The sequence below is a fragment of the Tursiops truncatus genome, chromosome 7 (genome assembly GCF_011762595.2).
Source record: "Tursiops truncatus isolate mTurTru1 chromosome 7, mTurTru1.mat.Y, whole genome shotgun sequence".
Lineage (NCBI taxonomy): Eukaryota > Metazoa > Chordata > Mammalia > Artiodactyla > Delphinidae > Tursiops > Tursiops truncatus.
In genome coordinates this window covers 32193882-32214196 of record NC_047040.1, presented here as the reverse complement: position 1 = coordinate 32214196, position 20315 = coordinate 32193882, and the positions used below count along the sequence as shown (strand labels likewise).

General features: G+C 36.3%; 1 protein-coding gene across 8 annotated transcripts in view; it reads right to left on the bottom strand.

Annotated features, from left to right (window-relative positions):
* RAPH1 (Ras association (RalGDS/AF-6) and pleckstrin homology domains 1) overlaps nt 1–20315 on the bottom strand; it is a 183624-nt gene that overhangs the window by 105994 nt on the left and 57315 nt on the right. For all 8 annotated transcript variants that reach the window (XM_033859865.2, XM_033859866.2, XM_033859867.2 and 5 more), the window contains 6 exons: nt 6956–7033; nt 6350–6509; nt 3954–4075; nt 2719–2784; nt 1260–1403; nt 272–382 (listed from right to left, as the gene is read on the bottom strand). In XM_033859865.2, the coding sequence (XP_033715756.1) occupies nt 272–382; nt 1260–1403; nt 2719–2784; nt 3954–4075; nt 6350–6509; nt 6956–7033 (681 nt within the window). The remainder of the gene's footprint in view (nt 1–271; nt 383–1259; nt 1404–2718; nt 2785–3953; nt 4076–6349; nt 6510–6955; nt 7034–20315) is intronic.

The following is a 20315-nucleotide window of genomic DNA, read 5'->3' as shown; positions in this document are numbered from 1 at the left end:
CCTCCTTCCTTCATTTATTTATTGGCCACGATGCACAGCTTGTGGGATCTTAGTTCCCCGTCTAAGGATTGAACCCAGGCTCCGGGAGCTGAAAGCGCTGAGTCCTAACCACTGGACCACCAGGGAATTCCCTTTACCATTCCTTTAAAAACCTATACAGAAAAAAGCAAAAATAGGACACTCGATGGAGATCCAAACAATTTTAGGATGTCCAATAACCCCCTCTATGTCTAACATCAATTAAAATTCCTAAAATGAGATATATGTTTACCTTGAGCACCAGACAGTAGTCTGTAGGTGCTTTGTATTTATTCCGATAATCCTGTCCATAGTAAACATTGACATGGTCCAGCTGGAGAAAGCACACCAGATCCCGAGACACCTGCGGAAAAAACACCCAAAAGACTGAATTAACAGTAATGTGTAAACAAGCAGATATCACTAGTAACAGCTTCTAACTGAGAATCAAACTTTACCAAGTAGAAATTATTGCTATTTTGCAGAAGACAAGACAGTGAGATTCTCTGCAGATGCTTCTTCTTTAAATCCATGATGCAACAAAAAAGGCAGTCCGTTTCACTTACTGTCTTGCCATTCATAAGAAACAATGACTTGCTTGGAAAGGATGGCACTTTAAAGAGACTTTAAATATAGTATAGTATTTATATTAAATACAATACAGTATGATAGAGCTCTCTGGAAAGAACAAGAGATATCATGTAGCTCAGTGCCTGTAGTGCATATCTCAAGTACAGCAATTCTCAAGTCAGGGTTCCTCGCCAGTTAAACAGGGGTGACAACATGTACCTCTCAGGATGGTGGTAAACACTGGATGAGGTTACCCTGTAAAGATCTTCTGCAGTGCTGGGCCCCCCGTAAGCACAGAAGTGACAGCTACTATGGGGGCCCTTAGCAGAAGCACATTACCTAAGCAAGGCTGAAACGCCTGTAATCCTAGAAAGGTATTCTCCCCCGAACAATAACAAGCAAAAATGACTCTGGCAGAAGCTCCAAAAATAAGAAATAAAAGCATGATTTCAAATTTGCCAGGAGAATCGAGATGGGCCCAACTAATGAGCAGAGCGTGAACATTTTCAGGTTTCTTCTTTCTTATAATAGATCAATAAACAAAGCAATGTTTTGTGTGTCCTACATGAGCTGAAACAAATCAGAGCCTGGATCACCTTATTAGCATGTTCACTACAAATTAAAATCAATCAGCATAATAAGGAAGCTAAAAGTCAGCAGAAGGGACGCACCTTTGCTTTTCCTTTAGGGACATAGTAAATACCAGATGCTCGCAAGAGAAAATAACGCTTTTTCCAGGACTTCTTGCCATCATCTTTCAACCAAAGGACTCCCTCAATTTCTGGTACAGTTACAGAACTTCCACAAAAACACTCCTAAAAGAAGAAGATGATTTGGAAAGACACGATCCTTAGATTCTCAGAACAAAGTTGTGTTTACCCCTGTGAAATGCATGACATTGTGATTCAACCAAAATGCCTCTGTATAAAAACCATGCTGCTAATTTTACCTCAATTAGAACTTTCTGTTCTAAACATTACATGGCTTTACTCTGGAACAACTATGGCAATCCCTAAGAACTTTTTCCTAACATTGTTTTGAGGAAACTAAGGTGAAATGTCAACTGAGTTGCATATAAAGGTACTTAAATGCATTTATAAACAGCATAGTTACACTAAATTTAATCAAAGTGTCAGAGCTAACATAAACATTAGACTTTATTTTTCTCCAAATTAACAACACATTTCGATTAGCTGTACGTTAAATAGGAATATATTTTAAAAGAAAGCAACATGCTAAATGAATGATTACACTTTCACAGTTTAAAAACTATCAATGTACCAAAACTTCTAAAACAAAGAATATTTAATACTAGGTTGAAAGGAATATAAACAAACTCAAAATTCTGGATTCTAATGTCTATACTTAGATAAAAATTTAATTTAAAAAATCAATCATGTATTTAGTAAAGGAAAAGTAGAAATCCTCACTAAACTTGAACACATGAAGGTGAATTAATTTCTCTCTCCCCAAAACAAAAAAAACAATTAGGAATTATGCAGAGTACTTTTCTTAACTATAGCTATAGCATCCCTATGAAAAGCTTAGTGCTGATCTTCATCTTCCTAATAGCCTTGTTGCTAAATAAGAGTTTATTCAGATTTTCAAACATACTAATGTCGACCTTAGTTCTCTAAAATCAGCAAAAACCAAAAATTCAATTATGTTTGAATTTGTTTTATTACTCTTCAAAATAAAGAGATGTATATATTTTTTAAAAAGAATCATTATGATTTTTAAAATTATTTGAGTTATTTCAGGCCAAGGTTTGAAATATTTTGTAAGTAGCTAACTATACTCAAATTTCTCTCTGGGTAAGCAGATAAAACAGTACAATCACATCCTTCATGACCAGCCTTTTCTCCCACTTGTCAGCTACTAAAAGCTCGTAACTCCTTTTAGCCCACTAGTACACTGCCTGGCAAAATAATAAGTTTTACAAGGTTCTTCGGTGTTCTAATGTTCACACAGCTGAACTCTCTCCAACAGGCTATGGAAGAAAATAGGCTTCCCTATTTACGACTGTAATTATAAATATAGAGCACTGACATTCTGGACTTCAAAAAAGGTGCTTAATATTTGAAATATTATAATGTGCAGGAAAAGGGGAAGGAGGGAAGGAAGTCATACCTCCAACAGCACTTCTTTGTTTCTATCTGCCATCTCAGCTGTTTCCTTTTTTCCCAGAAGATAATTCTGGAAAAATGAATAGATGAAAGTTAAAGGATAAACCCACTCTGCTATTCCCTTGGCACAGGGATGTATATGATTTCTTCTAGAGACACAGAAACCCTGTGTTGATTTCTGCCTACACAGAGTGAGGGGAACACCCCTTTGAAAAGCAACCTGTTCGTGGGATCTTCACGGAAATGCTTAACACTGGACTCCTCCTTACCTTATCCATTTATCTTGAATTATTCCGTAAACTGCCCTCCCCCAAATCCTGAGGTGATATTACATGCAACAGCTAGCAAATATGTTTTTGTATATCTAATGAAAGCTACACTTACAGGACCTTAAAGGTTTACAAATTATTAAGTACAACAAGTAAGGCAAATTACCTTAAAATATGCTGAGTTTAACTGATCCAGATGGAGAAAATTTAATCTAAATCCCAAGTTCTCTGAGGCTACCATGATCTCATTTGCTTGACTCAACTAAAATTTGAATTCTAATTATCAGCCTTATGAAACATTTTTTCACAATCATCCGTAAAAAGATCTGTTGGTATTCCCAAATGTGTATTCTTCACTAAAAATACCCAGTAAAGATGTTTCATGATTAAGCTGCCTGAAGGATAACTATTCAATAACTTTAACACTGCTACTATTTTTCTCATTACTACTTTTTATAGTGGGGCTGTTTTCTCTCACCTATTGATTTTTATAAAATATTTGGGTATTAGGAAGGATTAACTCAAATATTATTTTGGAATAAGCAAAGATACTAAATAGATAAAGGTAACATATATTAGAATGTGGAACCATTTACAATCAAGGTTACTGGGTTTTCAAAAAAATAAAATAAATCAAAGTGTCAACTGGATAAATGACAAAAGTAGAGAAACTTAAATATGCAAGTACTTTCCTTTGAGGGATAAGGAACTCACCAAATAAACAGCTCAAAACGGCTCTGAATTAGAGAGAACAGAAACCTGGTAACCCCCTGGAGGTAATCCTGCTTCTCCAAAGGCTCATCCCATCTGGCTCTGCAGAACTGGCAACTTCTTTGAGGCCTGCCACCTGGGCAGTAGTGAATGCTCCAACCGGGTGGTTACCAATCTTTTAACTCTATTAACTTAGCAGTCAGAGAATTATATAATATGAACATTTAAGAATCCTGACCTCTGTAAGCTATAGTCTCACCTGTGGGTTTTTGAAAAGTGCATATTTTTCTATACGCTCCATAAATATAAGCTTGTTTTGGCTATCTCTTGTCCAATTCAGAAGATTTTCAACCAAGTTTTCATGATCTTCAAAGATTCTCTCTGTCCCAAAATAAAATATCAGTATTTTGTTAGTATTCATCAGAACTGCATAAAAGACAAGAAACCTTGTGAAGTAATTCACAGCAAAACCCTTAACTGACACCCCTGAGAGATTATCTAGTCTTCCCTCTATTTTCAAATAAGGAAACATGCCCTCGTGGTGTTAAGTGACTTCAGCAAAGGTCACACAGCTGCTACATGGAAGGATCAGGACTAGAATCTAGGTCTTCTGACTTCAAGGTCTTCTTCAGCCTTCAGCCTTTGCCCATCCCACCCTTAAAAAAAACCCAACATGCGGGCTTCCCTGGTGGCGCAGTGGTTGACAGTCTGCCTGCCGATGCAGGGGACACGGGTTCGTGCCCCGGTCCGGGAAGATCCCACATGCCGCAGAGCGGCTGGGCCCGTGAGCCATGGCCGCTGAGCCTGCGCGGCTGGAGCCTGTGCTCCGCAACGGGAGAGGCCACAACAGTGAGAGGCCCGCGTACCACACACACACAAAAAAAACACCAACATGTTAGTTACATTTCATAAATTCTGGTATTAAGTGCTTCTAACAGCATTCATTTCTTGTCATTCAAAAAATTTCCAAGATGAGTTCTTCTTTGATCTATGAGTTTTGTTTAAATTTAAACAGAGATGTATTTTCTAATTTCCAAATTAGGAATCAAAGAACTTGTCCTATATATTGAACATATGTTCAAATAACATATTCTAGAGATAATGATTTTTTGAAATTTCTTGAGAGCTGCTTATAACCTCATACCAGAATCAATTTTTAGAAATACTCCATTTCTGCCTGTAAAGAATGCATATTTTCCTGTTATTAGTGTTCTAAATATATCTATATTCATTTTTGTCTGCTTGATTATACTGATCACTGAAAAGATTCTTAGATGAAAAGTTTCTACTATGAAGGTAGACTTGTGAATCTCTCCTGGTAGTTCTGTCAACTTTTGCTTTATAAATTTTAATGCTATTATTAGATAAAATTTAGAATGATTATACCTGCCTGATGAAGATGTATGGTTCTCTTTATCTCTAGTAATGCATTTTGCTTAAAGTTTATTTTGCCTGATAATAACATAGTTAATATTATCTTTCTTTTGGTTAGTGTCTTTCCACATTCCTTTTACTTTGAATCTTTCTGTGTCTTTAGGTAAAAGGTCTTTTGTAAACAGCAAACACTTGCATTTTGTTCATTCATCCTTTCTAATAATCTCTGTTGTTTAATTGAATGATTTACATTTGTCATAGTTTGTTTCCACCATCTTATTTTGGGCTCTTAGTAGTCCCTTGTTTTCTTTTCTTTTATTCATTCACCAAGTACTGAATGACTACATATTATATTTGAATCACTGTGCCAAATATGATTAAATGATAGTTATGGATCTTTAACTATGGCCATGGAAATATTCTAAAAACTATCATCCAAACATTTTCTGTGTATGGTGACACTATATCTATGAACTCAAACCTTTCTAATTCTCTAAGAATAGTTATAGGGAAGTATTATTAGAATACATGTTTATACATATTAATAAACTTCTAACTTATGGTTTGGTTTTGGGGGTTGTGTATGTGTGTTCTGAAAGAAAAGTGTTAATAATTAAGTTTTTATTTCTCTGGAAACTGCTGTGAAATATTTAAAGATATCATAGGTAGTAAGAGCAATGCAAATACATTTTTTAAACAAAATAGCAAGTTGAAATTGATTACTGATTGAATAAAGCCTAATAAAATAATTATTGCGAGGTTTCTGTAATCACACAATATTACAAAAAGAACACTTTTTAAAAGAGTCAAAGATGATATAAAAAATGAGGGATTTTTAAAGTTAGAAAACACCATACCAAACTACAAAACATAGGAAACTAAGACTTAGTACATCTAGCTAAAAATAAGATGTGCTTTATGTTTCCCCTGAAAGTCAAATGGTGGTATAAAGACTTCAGTACAAATGTGAATAAATGTAACGGTCTTTAGTAAGTGTGTTCAATATATTTGGTTCTTATTTGAAGGGAAAAGAATATTTTGTTACTTAAAAAAAGAGAACAACTTTGTTCTGGCCAAAAAAAAATCTAAAGTGAACTGGAAATGATACTGCACTCAAAGAAATGTCAAAACACTTGGGGGGAAAAAAACAATGTAAAACGGCCAGGGTTATATAATAGAAAAAAAATACAGTATAAAGATGTCTCAAGTTGCTTTTATCAACATGAAACTGTTGAAATTACATAGAAATTAAAAAGTAATTATAGCAATGATACTACTAACCCATTTGTAACTCAGAGATGGTTTCCACCAGAGACCAGTCTAAACTATAACCACAGTGAGATTTGTCCATCAGGTTGTCCAGCACTTGTCTCACTGTCTGCCTCTCATCCACCATCATTGTTTTAGAACTATCGTCAGACATGTGGACTCTAATCACCAGCTATAATAGGAAAAAAGGAAATTAAATACAAACCAAAAAACAGGCATTCTAGAAATTTCTTCCAATATTGAGTAATGTTCTGAGTAATGTCCTTAGCTAAAATATAAATTAAAACACAAATAATGATTTATTATGCAAGAAAAATACTCTAAAATTAGGTATTAGATAACCTAACTAAATAAATTTAATGCATTTTTAAAAATTAAAATAACAGGTAAGATTATAATAAGACTATTTTGTTTTACCCTTTTAGAATTTAAAACCAGAAAGGTACTTCTTTTATAATGCATTTTATCCACAAAAAAATACATGTGAAAAATGTATTTGAAAGAAATACCCCTCTATAGCTTGCTATATCTTAGAGCTACGTTACATAAACAAGGCAATTCTTCATAAATCCGTAAAACAGATAAAAATCCCAAACCAAGAAAAAGCCCAAATATCACCTTTTTCACTTGTGCCTCTTTAATTTTCTCTAGGGCAACTCTGATCTTCTCAGCTTTCAATTTTGCTGCCTGTTCTTCCTGTGAACACAAAGCACTTCAGATAAACTAATGCTAAAATAATGAGAATTATTTGAGAAGTCTTTTTATCCTTAAGGATGCTGCTAAAATTAAATTTCAGTAAGAATATAACTTCACACACTTATATAGAACACAATTTAAAAATAACCGTGTTCACAAAGTGAGAGCAGACATATTATAAAGGAACATTTTTTAAGATGCAGACTTGAAGATCTCTTATAGTAAGACTAGATTTTCATATTCTAGTGATGTAGTAATTTAATTTTAATTTAATCCAACAGTTTAATTCTCAACTGTCAATCTGAAGCAGATAAATTTCAGGTTTCAGGATAGGGAAAACATGAGGGTATCTGTGGGTCTGCCAGTGACTCTGAATTTATACCCCCTCCAAAGTACAGGCAATTTTTTGCATAGTAATGTTCTGTCCTGTTATACTGAAAACATATCATCATCATAAAAATAGCAAAAAACCAGTATCAATTTATCTCTTTGCAGCCATACAAAAATACTTAATAAAAAATGTAGGTATGTTCATATTAATATACAAATACAAATAGAAGAGGCTGCATTAAATTCTTAGGTTTTACTCTGCTTTGGAGCAATCACACAATATAATCAATGTCTCGCGTCTTTAAATGCAATTTTGTTTTTATTAATTCATGGATAAAAGTTCTTAAAATACTAATATAATTTTCCAAATATTTAACTTACAGTAATTTCTACTTTATAAAATTTAGATTACAAGTAGTAATAAAATAAAACTATACTTAAAACATTTGCCTATTTTCTCCTAGAACAACATATAGTATTGTAACACTGGTACTTACTTGTACTTTCCAGCAATAGGCCATAGTACACTGTAGCATTAATCTCCAATTGAAAAAGACTCATGTAAGTAAACCTTTGCTTATAATAAAGGATTCCTTTTTAATTCTAAGCTTTTGGTTGCTCTAGCAAATATCTAAAATACCTAAGAAAAACATAAAATGCCATATTATATATTTCTTTACTTAATATGACTTTAAAAAAAAAAGCGAGAAACCTATTTACATCAGCCAAACTTTATCTGCTCTGGATTGTGATTAAAAACCACAATCCATGTGTTATTCTTCGTTAAAAAGCTGAAGTTTCTAGGGCAAAAAAACAAAAACTCAATTCATTTAATAGATTCTTCCCTGTTCTCCTAAATTCTGTTGGCTTCCTTATTTTTTAACTGCTTCTCTTTCCATTTCACACTCTAGGCTGACTCCCCTCATTTCAAGCTTAGTATTTACTACTCTGTGGAACAGAGAAGAAAACAGTGGTTAGGAAGGACAGTGGGTTTGTTTGCCAGAAATCTGATCCATTTCAATGAAAGCAGTCAGTGAATTAACATAATAACTAAGGTCTGGAAATACTATCTGTAAACCCAATTAGACACAGAACAAAGAATTGCATTTTAACAATGGAGAGGAGTAAGATAAGACTTGATTCTTAGATATACTCCTCTGATTAAAAGATTAAATCATCCTACCTCCGCCTGTATGCAAATAAACAAATTACAGAATTATAAAATATGTTGACTGTATATTTTAACATAAGATACATTTTTTTTTCTTTTTAAAGCAGGCTATAAAATGAGAAAACTAGACTACTGTCATTAAAACTCTCATTAAAATGCGCAGGCTTCCCTGGTGGCCCAGGGGTTGAGAGTCTGCCTGCCCATGCAGGGGACACGGGTTCGTGCCCCGGTCTGGGAAGATCCCACATGCCGCGGAGCGGCTGGGCCCATGAGCCATGGCCACTGAGCCTGCGTGTCCGGAGCCTGTGCTCCGCAACAGGAGAGGCCACAACAGTGAGAGGCCCGCGTACTGCAAAAACAAAACAAAACAAAACAAAAACCAAACAAACTCTCAGCCTCTAGAATTCTGTGTCTTAGAGAAACAAAATCATTATTAAATTACCAAACCCTATGTGTTTCTGATGAGTGGAGCACTATTCTATACAGGAATTCTAAGTACTAGCATTTTCCAGCGGTTTTTATTAAATCAGTTATTTCATCATATTTTGGAAGATAAAGAGGGAAGCAGAAGTTTTATGAGTGTTTTCTCAATGGGATAATGATTGTATGTTCTTCATGGCTCATTTGCCACATCCTTATATTGGTATAAATGGCTGCTATAAAGAAGAAAAATTTACCAAGGCATAATTTCGAATTTCACTTCATATTTCTGAAAAGCAAATTTAAATCTCAAAGTCTGAAGAGGAAAAACTGATAGTATCAATGCTTTGTGTATCTGGAACATAAACATGAGCTTCTAAAAGGCCAAATTCTTTTATGATATTATGATTGATCTGCATAAGTTAAAAAACGTTTAGAAGATTTCCTCAAAGCCAAATAACATTTTTAAGAAAAAGAGAATATTCAAGAGAATGAGAAGACAAGCCATAGACTAGGGGAAAATATTTATCAGACACATCTGATAAAGGACTATTATCCAAAATATACAAAGAATTTTAAAGCTCAACAAGAAAATGAACAACCCAATTTAAAAACTGGGCCAAAAACCTGAACAGAACTCACCAAAGCTTACACAGATGGCAAATAGCCTGTGAAAAGATGCTCATGTCATATGTCATTAGAGAACTGCCATCGTTGTTTTAATTTAAACAACGATATACCACTACACACATATTAGAATGGCCCAAATCCAAAACACTGAAAACATCAAATGCTGGTGAGGTTGTGGAGCAACAGGAACTCTCAGTCATTGCTGGTGGGAATGCAAAAGGGTACAGCCACTTTAGGAGATAGTTTGGTGGTTTCTTACAAAACTAAACATGCTCTTACAATATTCCAGTAATCAAGCTCCTTAATATCTACCGAAATGAGATGAAAACTTACCTCCACCCCAAAACCTGCGCACAGATGCTTATAGCAGCTTTCTTTATAACTGCCAAAACTTGGAAGCAACCAAGATATCCTTCAGTAGACAAATGGATAAACTGTACTACATCCAGACCATGGAATATTATTCAGTGCTAAAAAAAAGATGAGCTATCAAGCCATGAAAAGACATGGAGGAACCTTAAATGCACATGACTAAGTGAAAGAAGCCAACCTGAAAAGGCTACATATTGTATGATTCCAACTATATGACATTCTGAAAAAGTAAAACTATGGAGACAGTAAAAAGATTAATGGCTGTCAGAGGTTAGGGAGAGGGAGGGATGAATAGGTGGACTACAGAGGATTTTTGTGGGAGTGAAACTACTCTGTATGATACTATAATGATAGCTCCACATCATTACGCATTTGTCCAAAGCCATAGAACGTACAACACCAAGACTGAACCCTAATGTAAACTATGGACTCTGGATGATAATAATGGTCAACACTTGTTCATCAATTATAACAAACGTACCACTCTGGTGGGGGATGTTGATAATGGGGAAGCTATGTACGTGTGAGGGCAAGCGGTATACTGGAAACCTCTGTACCGCCTTCTCAATTTTATTGTGAACCTAACACTGCTCTTAAAAAATAGTCTATTCAAAAATGGAATATAAAAATTTAAATATAGCATTTTGATATTGGTTATAAACACCAAAACAGTATTTTCATACTCCCATTTTATTATTATATTATTTACCAAATACAATAGAATACAACCACTGCTATCTTTTGAAGCAGTGACAAAAAGTCATTCAATTGTAAGATTAATTTAAACTCCCAGATCAGTTTCTGCTCCACAGGCTAAAAAGTTGACATATAGGAAGAAAGGATTAAAGAAACAAGAGAAACAACCAATTAACATACATTAAACCAATCAGATTTCCTAGCCATCAATAAGAAACCATTTTTATGTAGAGCAGCCAGGTGGGCCTATTTTAACATCCAAACTCAGCTATTCTTCCATTTGCTCAAAATACTACTCTTAATAAATACATAAATTGGTCAAATTTGAATTTAAGAACTGTGTGCTTAATTTCAACCTAGGCAAATTTTAGTTTATTCTTCTCCAGTTTATTAGCAAGGATAATCAATCCCTGCCAGAAGCTTTTAGAAGAAACAATTGATCAAAATACCTCTAACTATTAGAGTCTGAATGTCACTGGAGCAAAACTGGAAATAAAAATATTTGTATCAAATTGCAAGATTCATAGTATTTTATACTTCCCATGGGTAATATGCTCTTCCTCAGAAAGTTGGCTTGTATTTACTATATTTAGGCTAGAATCGTACTTTTAACCATAACAACCATAGAAAGGAAGAAATTGTTTTAAGCTCAGAGTGCTGTGCAATACAGGAAAGGTCAATAAATCTTTGCTGATGTGTTTAGATTATATACTTAGAAGACATCTAATAGTTTACTTATTTAGGCAAGGTAAATCTCTGTTCAATGTCTGCAGGCCAAGTTTAATACAAAGAACAAAGCTTTATTCATCCCATCTTCTCTTCTGTTTGTTAAAGTTGACAAACTCAGGTAGGTCTTAAGTTTTCTGCCCCTTATCTTTGGGCTATCCCTTTGTTCACACTGTTTGTCTCACAACCATCCTTAACATAAGTAAAAGATACCTCACACATATAACAACTTAACTTTCTCTCCTACCCCTTCCCTTAAAAGGGCAAGAGACAACCTATTTTTCCACCTGAAAAACTCCTGTGTGGCTATCAATAACCATCAAATGCCAAGCCTCCTCAAATTTACATAAAGGACAAAAACTCCGTTAAGATCTTATGATTAAATGAAAGCCAATGCTGTGGTTACAAAGTGTTACAGCATTCTCTTCATGTTACAGCATTCTCTTCAGCGTAAAAATTAGAATACTTACAGAAAGAGTTACAGTTGCAAAGAACTGGCTAGTGAATTCCTTCAGCTAAGAAATTATTAAGGCTTTGTGGGTTCGGAACCAATGGGATTGAAATTAAGGAGCTGAAGAGTAGTTAGCAGTTTCTTTGAGGTCCAGTTTGTGTCACAGATTACAATAAAGTTGTGTAAATTAAAATGATTCAAAGAAAACTTGGAGTGATGAACAGTTTAATGCCCACAAAATGTTCTATTCTATAAAACTGCTTAGAGCCAAAATAATAATAGTAACAACTAGTCTACTTCCCCCTGAAGAAATCACGAAACAGATTCTCTCACTAAGAAGAGAACTAATATTAACTGAACACCTACTTGCCACACACTACAAGGCATGTATCTCATCTAATTCTCAATAATGCAGGGGCTAACATTATTATTATTATGTCCACTGAACTAATTAAGGCCCAGAAAGACTTATCTTTCAAAGATCATACAGGCAGTTACCAAGTGAATAACTACTTGCTCTTTCTACCATGTCACAGTCCCTTTTGTCCTTAAGGATTATAGCATACATACACTTTGGGGATAACAGTAAATAAAAACTGCTTATCAAAAACAAAAGACTTTCAGTAATATAAAAGCATTTTTACAACTTCTCTGAAGCAAAGAAAAGGGTGATTAACAGTACAGCAGTCCTTGAAACCTCGATGGTCACTAGAGGACCATTCTTTTACATGACAGATGTTTGTCGAGACTGTCCAGGCTTGGGCTTGAGTGCCGGGGATACAGAGCTCCTGCTCTCATGGAGCTTACATTTAACGAGAGACAAGAAAGAAACAGGTATGAGATAAGTCAGTTAGTGGTCAGTTCTATGAAAAAAAATAAAATAAAGCAGGTTAAAGGAGTAAAGAGTAGAAAAATGCATTATTTCAGGAGGTCAGGGAAGGCCTTTCAAATGGTACCCAGAGACTTAAGGGCATCAGATCAGCAATGTGTCTTTTGCCCGCTGCTCCCATTTATGGCAAAATAGTCCTGTGCTGGCACTAATGCTGCTCCTAGAAGAAATAGGTTGGCATTGTTTTTGCAGAGGCTCCTGGCTCAGAACTGTATAATGGGGTAGTGATTTCATTAACAGTGATATAATGACAACTGGATTGGGGATGGAAACAAACAAACAAAGCATTCTTTTTGCATTCTTGGCCTAAGCAGTGTTACTGTGTTCATTTTACTGTGTTCTAACTACCCAGTGTTACAAAGTCCTAGTTTGGAAAAGTGCAGGTCAGAGGTGAGTCAGTAACTGGGACACCATGCTTTTGGGTAAGGGGAACCAGACTGCCACACAGGTGGTATGAAAGAGGTATAAACTCAACTTAGCTTCAAAACAGCCACGTGCTCTGGTAGAGGGCACTGACATCGAGAGGTCCCTGTGGCTCCGGTTATCTAGGAGTTTCTGCCACCTCGTCCTTGACTCCATCCCCCACTCCACCCTAAACGTTTAGGTTCTATGCTACTGAGTCACCTTCCTGATCAAATGTCTTGTTGTATAAAAGCAGGGCAGTATATAGAGGTAGCTAGAGTCAGATGTTGGCCACATACACCAGTAATGCCAGCACTTGGATCTGAGTAGCGATGGCTCTGACGCTGCAGTGAGTATCAACATCTCTTGGGCAAAGGGAGATGAGAAGTTACTGCCTGCATTTTTTTCCAAACTTGCAAACACCTTACTCTCCCTGTTATAGGAACTCTGTTCTGTTCACTGCCATATCTCAAGGGTTGTAAACAGTGTCTGGCACATAATAGGTATTCAGTAAATATTTGTTGAATGAAGTTATTCTCTTCAATAGATTCTCACTGCATTTAGCGGGGGGCGGGGGGGGGGGGAACTCCTCAGTGTGCCTTGAATGATCTGATTCCTGTCTACCTCTCCAAACCTAAATCAAGATACTCATATCTTCATTCAACTACTCAACTACTGTGGCTCCAGCAACATAGTGTTTCTTCAGCTTCTCAAACATGCCAAGCTTTTTTCTCCCTGGACCTCTCTACTTGGAACATTTCCCTTCACCCTCAAGCTGGCTTCTTTTCATCCTTCAAGCTTTACATTAAATATCACCCCTTATAAGGGCCTTTGCTGATGTTACCATCTAAAGGAAATGTAGCCCTAATCCTCCCCCCAGTATTCTCTATTACTTACCTGGTTTCCTTCATAGCACTTAACATGATTTAGAGTTTGTTTACATGCTTGCTTGTAAACGTTTTTTATCTATATTCCTAAATAGACTGTGAGCTGCTGAGGGCAGGGACGATGTCCACTTCATACAAAATTACTGTATATCCCAGCACCTGACGCAGTACACGATTAAACAAATATTTGTTGAATAAATAGGCAATGGAAATGGTAGTATGTTATACTTCATCTGAGAGCAGTATACAAAATGCACTGGAGGAGGGACAGGCAAAAATAGAGACAAGAGTCGTGGCTCTAATAAAAAATACGAGGCTGCTTTAGGGTGGTGGCAATGGGAATGAAATGGATGGGTGAACTCAACCAATCCTACAGATTATGACAAGCTTATTAGAGCTCTGAGATAATAAGTGACAAGAAAGGCACCAGATGGCTCAAACCTGGGTAAGTGGGGGAGTGGCAGCATTGTGTACAGAAACAGAGGTGTCAAAAGAAGAAAACAGATATAAATTGTGAGGCCCCAGGGAGAGTGTGGTTAAGGAAGCTGAAGACCTGCAGAACTGGAGGTGCTGGTCATCTTCCAGGAATTGTCTGACAGCGACCTCTCAGGAAGAGAGACCTGATCTATTAACAGAGATCCTAGTTGAAGCTATGAGAGTGGATTCCAGAGAGAGAGTGAACAGAGAAGGAAGAGCTAAGAAAAAGGGAAGAATTTTGCTCTTTGCTCTGGTTATAACGTACACGGCTACCATATGCTTAAATTTCTAAATTTCCCTCATCTTTAAGCTGCTTCTACCCTATTCCTAGATCTCCTTTAGGGAGAGAAACTCAAGCAAAAGAAAGGGTTTTATTGCTGATTCTTTTTTTTTTTTTTTAACATCTTATTGGAGTATAATTGTTTTACAATGGTATGTTAGTTTCAGCTTCACAACAAAATGAATCAGTTATATATATACATATGTTCCCATATCTCTTCCCGCTTGCGTCTCCCTCCCTCCCACCCTCCCTATCCCACCCCTCCAGGCGGTCACAAAGCACCGAGCTGATCTCCCTGTGCTAGGCGGCTGCTTCCCACTAGCTATCTACCTTACGTTTGGTAGTGTATATATGTCCATGCCTCTCTCTCGCTTTGTCACAGCTTACCCTTCCCCTTCCCCATATCCTCAAGTCCATGCTCTAGTAGGTCTGTGTCTTTATTCCTGTTTCACCCCTAGGTTTTTCATGACATTTTTTTTTCTTAAATTCCATATATATGTGTTAGCATACAGTATTTGTCTCTCTCTTTCTGACTTACTTCACTCTGTATGACAGACTCTAGGTCTATCCACCTCATTACAAATAGCTCAATTTCGTTTCTTTTTATGGCTGAGTAATATTCCATTGTATATATGTGCCACATCTTCTTTATCCATTCATCCAATGATGGACACTTAGGTTGTTTCCATCTCTGGGCTATTGTAAATAGAGCTGCAATGAACATTTTGGTACATGACTCTTTTTGAATTATGGTTTTCTCAGGGTATATGCCCAGTAGTGGGATTGCTGGGTCATATGGTAGTTCTATTTGTAGTTTTTTAAGGAAACTCCATACTGTTCTCCACAGTGGCTGTATCAAGTTACATTCCCACCAACAGTGTAAGAGGGTTCCCTTTTCTCCACACCCTCTCCAGCATTTATTGTTTCTAGATTTTTTGATGATGGCCATTCTGACTGGTGTGAGATGATATCTCATTGTAGTTTTGATTTGCATTTCTCTAATGATTAGTGATGTTGAGCATTCTTTCATGTGTTTGTTGGCACTCTGTATATCTTCTTTGGAGAAATGTCTATTTAGGTCTTCTGCCCATTTTTGGATTGGGTTGTTTTTTTGTTATTAAGCTGCATGAGCTGCTTATAAATTTTGGAGATTAATCCTTTGTCAGTTGCTTCATTTGCAAATATTTTCTCCCATTCTGAGGGTTGTCTTTTGGTCTTGTTTATGGTTTCCTTTGCTGTGCAAAAGCTTTTAAGTTTCATTAGGTCCCATTTGTTTACTTTTGTTTTTATTTCCATTTCTCTAGGAGGTGGGTCAAAAAGGACCTTGCTGTGATTTATGTCATAGAGTGTCCTGCCTATGTTTTCCTCTAAGAGTTTGATAGTTTCTGGCCTTACATTTAGGTCTTTAATCCATTTTGAGCTTATTTTTGTGTATGGTGTTAGGGAGTGATCTAATCTCATACTTTTACATGTAGCTGTCCAGTTTTCCCAGCACCACTTATTGAAGAGGCTGTCCTTTCTCCACTGTACATTCCTGCCTCCTTTGTCAAAGATAAGGTGACCATATGTGCGTGGGTTTATCTCTGGGCTTTCTATCCTGTTCCATTGATCTATATTTCTGTTTTTGTGCCAGTACCATACTGTCTTGATTACTGTAGCTTTGTAGTACAGTCTGAAGTCAGGAAGCCTGATTCCTCCAGCTCCGTTTTTCATTCTCAAGATTGCTTTGGCTATTCGGGGCCTTTTTGTTTCCATACAAATTGTGAAATTTTTTGTTCTAGTTCTGCGAAAAATGCCAGTGGTAGTTTGATAGGGATTGCATTGAATCTGTAGATTGCTTTGGGTAGTAGAGTCATTTTCACAATGTTGATGCTTCCAATCCAAGAACATGGTATATCTCTCCATCTATTTGTATCATCTTTAATTTCTTTCATCAGTGTCTTATAATTTTCTGCATACAGGTCTTTTGTCTCCTTAGGTAGGTTTATTCCTAGATATTTTATTCTTTTTGTTCCAATGGTAAATGGGAGTGTTTTCTTGATTTCACTTTCAGATTTTTCATCATTAGTGTATAGGAATGCCAGAGATTTCTGTGCATTAATTTTGTATCCTGCTACTTTACCAAATTCATTGATTAGTTCTAGTAGTTTTCTGGTAGCATCTTTAGGATTCTCTATGTATAGTATCATGTCATCTGCAAACAGTGACAGCTTTACTTCTTCTTTTCCGATTTGGATTCCTTTTATTTCCTTTTCTTCTCTGATTGCTGTGGCTAAAACTTCCAAAACTATGTTGAATAAGAGTGGTGAGAGTGGGCAACCTTGTCTTGTTCCTGATCTTAGTGGAAATGCTTTCAGTTTTTCACCACTGAGGACGATGTTGGCTGTGGGTTTGTCATATATGGCCTTTATTATGTTGAGGAAAGTTCCCTCTATGCCTACTTTCTGCAGGGTTTTTATCATAAATGGGTGTTGAATTTTGTCAAAAGCTTTCTCTGCATCTATTGAAATGATCATATGGTTTTTCTCCTTCAATTTGTTAATATGGTGTATCACCTTGATTGATTTGCGTATATTGAAGAATCCTTGCATTCCTGGAATAAACCCCACTTGATCATGGTGTATGATCCGTTTAATGTGCTGTTGGATTCCGTTTGCTAGTATTTTGTTGAGGATTTTTGCATCTATGTTCATCAGTGATATTGGCCTGTAGTTTTCTTTTTTTGTGACGTCCTTGTCTGGTTTTGGTATCAGGGTGATGGTGGCCTCGTAGAATGACTTGGGGAGTGTTCCTCCCTCTGCTATATTTTGGAAGTTTGAGAAGGATAGGTGATAGCTCTTCTCTAAATGTTGGATAGAATTTGCCTGTGAAGCCATCTGGTCCTGGGCTTTTGCTTGTTGGAAGATTTTTAATCACAGTTTCAATTTCAGTGCTTGTGACTGGTCTGTTCATATTTTCCATTTCTTCCTGATTCAGTCTTGGCAGGTTGTGCCTTTCTAAGAATTTGTCCATTTCTTCCAGGTTGTCCATTTTATTGGCATAGAGTTGCTTGTAGTAATCTCTCATGATCTTTTGTATTTCTGCAGTGTCAGTTGTTACTTCTCCTTTTTCATTTCTAATTCTATTGATTTGAGTCTTCTCCCTTTTTTTCTTGATGAGTCTGGCTAATGGTTTATCATCAATTTTGTTTATCCTTTCAAAGAACCAGCTTTTAGTTTTATTGATCTTTGCTATCGTTTCCTTCATTTCTTTTTCATTTATTTCTGATCTGATTTTTATGATTTCTTTCCTTCTGCTAACTTTGGGGTTTTTTTGTTCTTCTTTCTCTAATTGCTTTAGGTGCAAGGTTAGGTTGTTTATTCGAGATGTTTCCTGTTTCTTAAGGTAGGATTGTATTGCTATAAACTTCCCTCTGAGAACTGCTTTTGCTGCATTCCATAGATTTTGGGTCTCGTGTCTTCATTGTCATTTGTTTCTAGATATTTTTTGATTTCCTCTTTGATTTCTTCAGTGATCACTTCGTTATTAAGTAGTGTATTGTTTAGCCTTCATGTGTTTGTATTTGTTACAGATCTTTTCCTGTAATTGATATCTAGTCTCATAGCGTTGTGGTCGGAAAAGATACTTGATACAATTTCAATTTTCTTAAATTTACCAAGGCTTGATTTGTGACCCAAGATATGATCTATCCTGGAGAATGTTCCATGAGCACTTGACAAAAATGTGTATTCTGTTATTTTTGGATGGAATGTCCTATAAATATCAATTAAGTCCATCTCGTTTAATGTATCATTTAAAGCTTGTGTTTCCTTATTTATTTTCATTTTGGATGATCTGTCCATTGGTGAAAGTGGGGTGTTAAAGTCCCCTACTATGAATGTGTTACTGTCGATTTCCCCTTTTATGGCTGTATTTGCCTTATGTATTGAGGTGCTCCTATGTTGGGTGCATAAATATTTACAATTGTTATATCTTCTTCTTGGATCGAAGCCTTGATCATTATGTAGTGTCCTTCTTTGTCTCTTCTAATAGTCTTTGTTTTAAAGTCTATTTTGTCTGATATGAGAATTGCTACTCCAGCTTTCTTTTGGTTTCCATTTGCATGAAATACCTTTTTCCATCCCCTTACTTTCAGTCTGTATGTGTCTCTATGTCTGAAGTGGGTCTCTTGTAGACAGCAAATATATGCGTCTTGTTTTTGTATCCATTCAGCCAATCTGTTTCTTTTGGTGGGAGCATTTAGTCCATTTACATTTAAGGTAATTATCGATGTGTGTGTTCCCATTCCCATTTTCTTAATTGTTTTGGGTTCGTTATTGTAGGTCTTTTCCTTCTTTTGTGTTTCTTGCCTAGAGAAGTTCCTTTAGCAGTTGTTGTAGAGCTGGTTTGGTGGTGCTGAACTCTCTCAGCTTTTGCTTGTCTGTAAAGGTTTTAATTTCTCCATCAAATCTGAATGAGATCCTTGCTGGGTAGAGTAATCTTGGTTGCAGGTTTTTCTCCTTCAACACTTTCAATATGTCCTGCCACTCCCTTCTGGCTTGCAGAGTTTCTGCTGAAAGATCAGCTGTTAACCTTATGGGGATTCCCTTGTGTGTTATTTGTTGTTTTTTCCCTTGCTGCTTTTAATATGTTTTCTTTGTATTTAATTTTTGACAGTTTGATTAATATGTGTCTTGGAGTATTTCTCCTTGGATTTATCCTGTATGGGACTCTCTGTGCTTCCTGGACTTGATTAACTATTTCCTTTCCCATATTAGGGAAGTTTTCAACTATAATCTCTTCAAATATTTTCTCAGTCCCTTTCTCTCTTCTTCTTCTGGAACCCCTATAATTCGAATGTTGGTGCGTTTAATGTTGTCCCAGAGGTCTCTGAGACTGTCCTCAGTTGTTTTCATTCTTTTTTCTTTATTCAGCTCTGCAGTAGTTATTTCCACTAGTTTATCTTCCAGGTCACTTATCCGTTCTTCTGCCTCAGTTATTCTGCTATTGATCCCATCTAGAGTATTTTTCATTTCATTTATTGTGTTGTTCATCATTGTTTGTTTCATCTTTAGTTCTTCTAGGTCCTTGTTAACTGATTCTTGCATTTTGTCTATTCTATTTCCAAGATTTTGGATCATCTTTACTATCATTATTCTGAATTCTTTTTCAGGTCGACTGCCTATTTCCTCTTCATTTGTTAGGTCTGGTGGGTTTTTATCTTGCTCCTTCATCTGCTGTGTTTTTCTGTCTTTTCATTTTGCTTATCTTACTGTGTTTGGGGTCTCCTTTTTGCATGCTGAAGGTTCGTAGTTCCTGTTGTTTTTGTGTCTGTCCCCAGTGGCTAAGGTTGGTTCAGTGGGTTGTGTAGGCTTCCTGGTGGAGGGGACTAGTGCCTGTGTTCTGGTGGATGAGGCTGGATCTTGTCTTTCTGGTGGGCAGGTCCCCGTCTGGTGGTGTGTTTTGGGGTGTCTGTAGACTTATTATGATTTTGGGCAGCCTCTCTGCTAATGGGTGGGGTTGTGTTCCTGTCTTGCTAGTTGTTTGGCATAGGATATCCAGCACTGTAGCT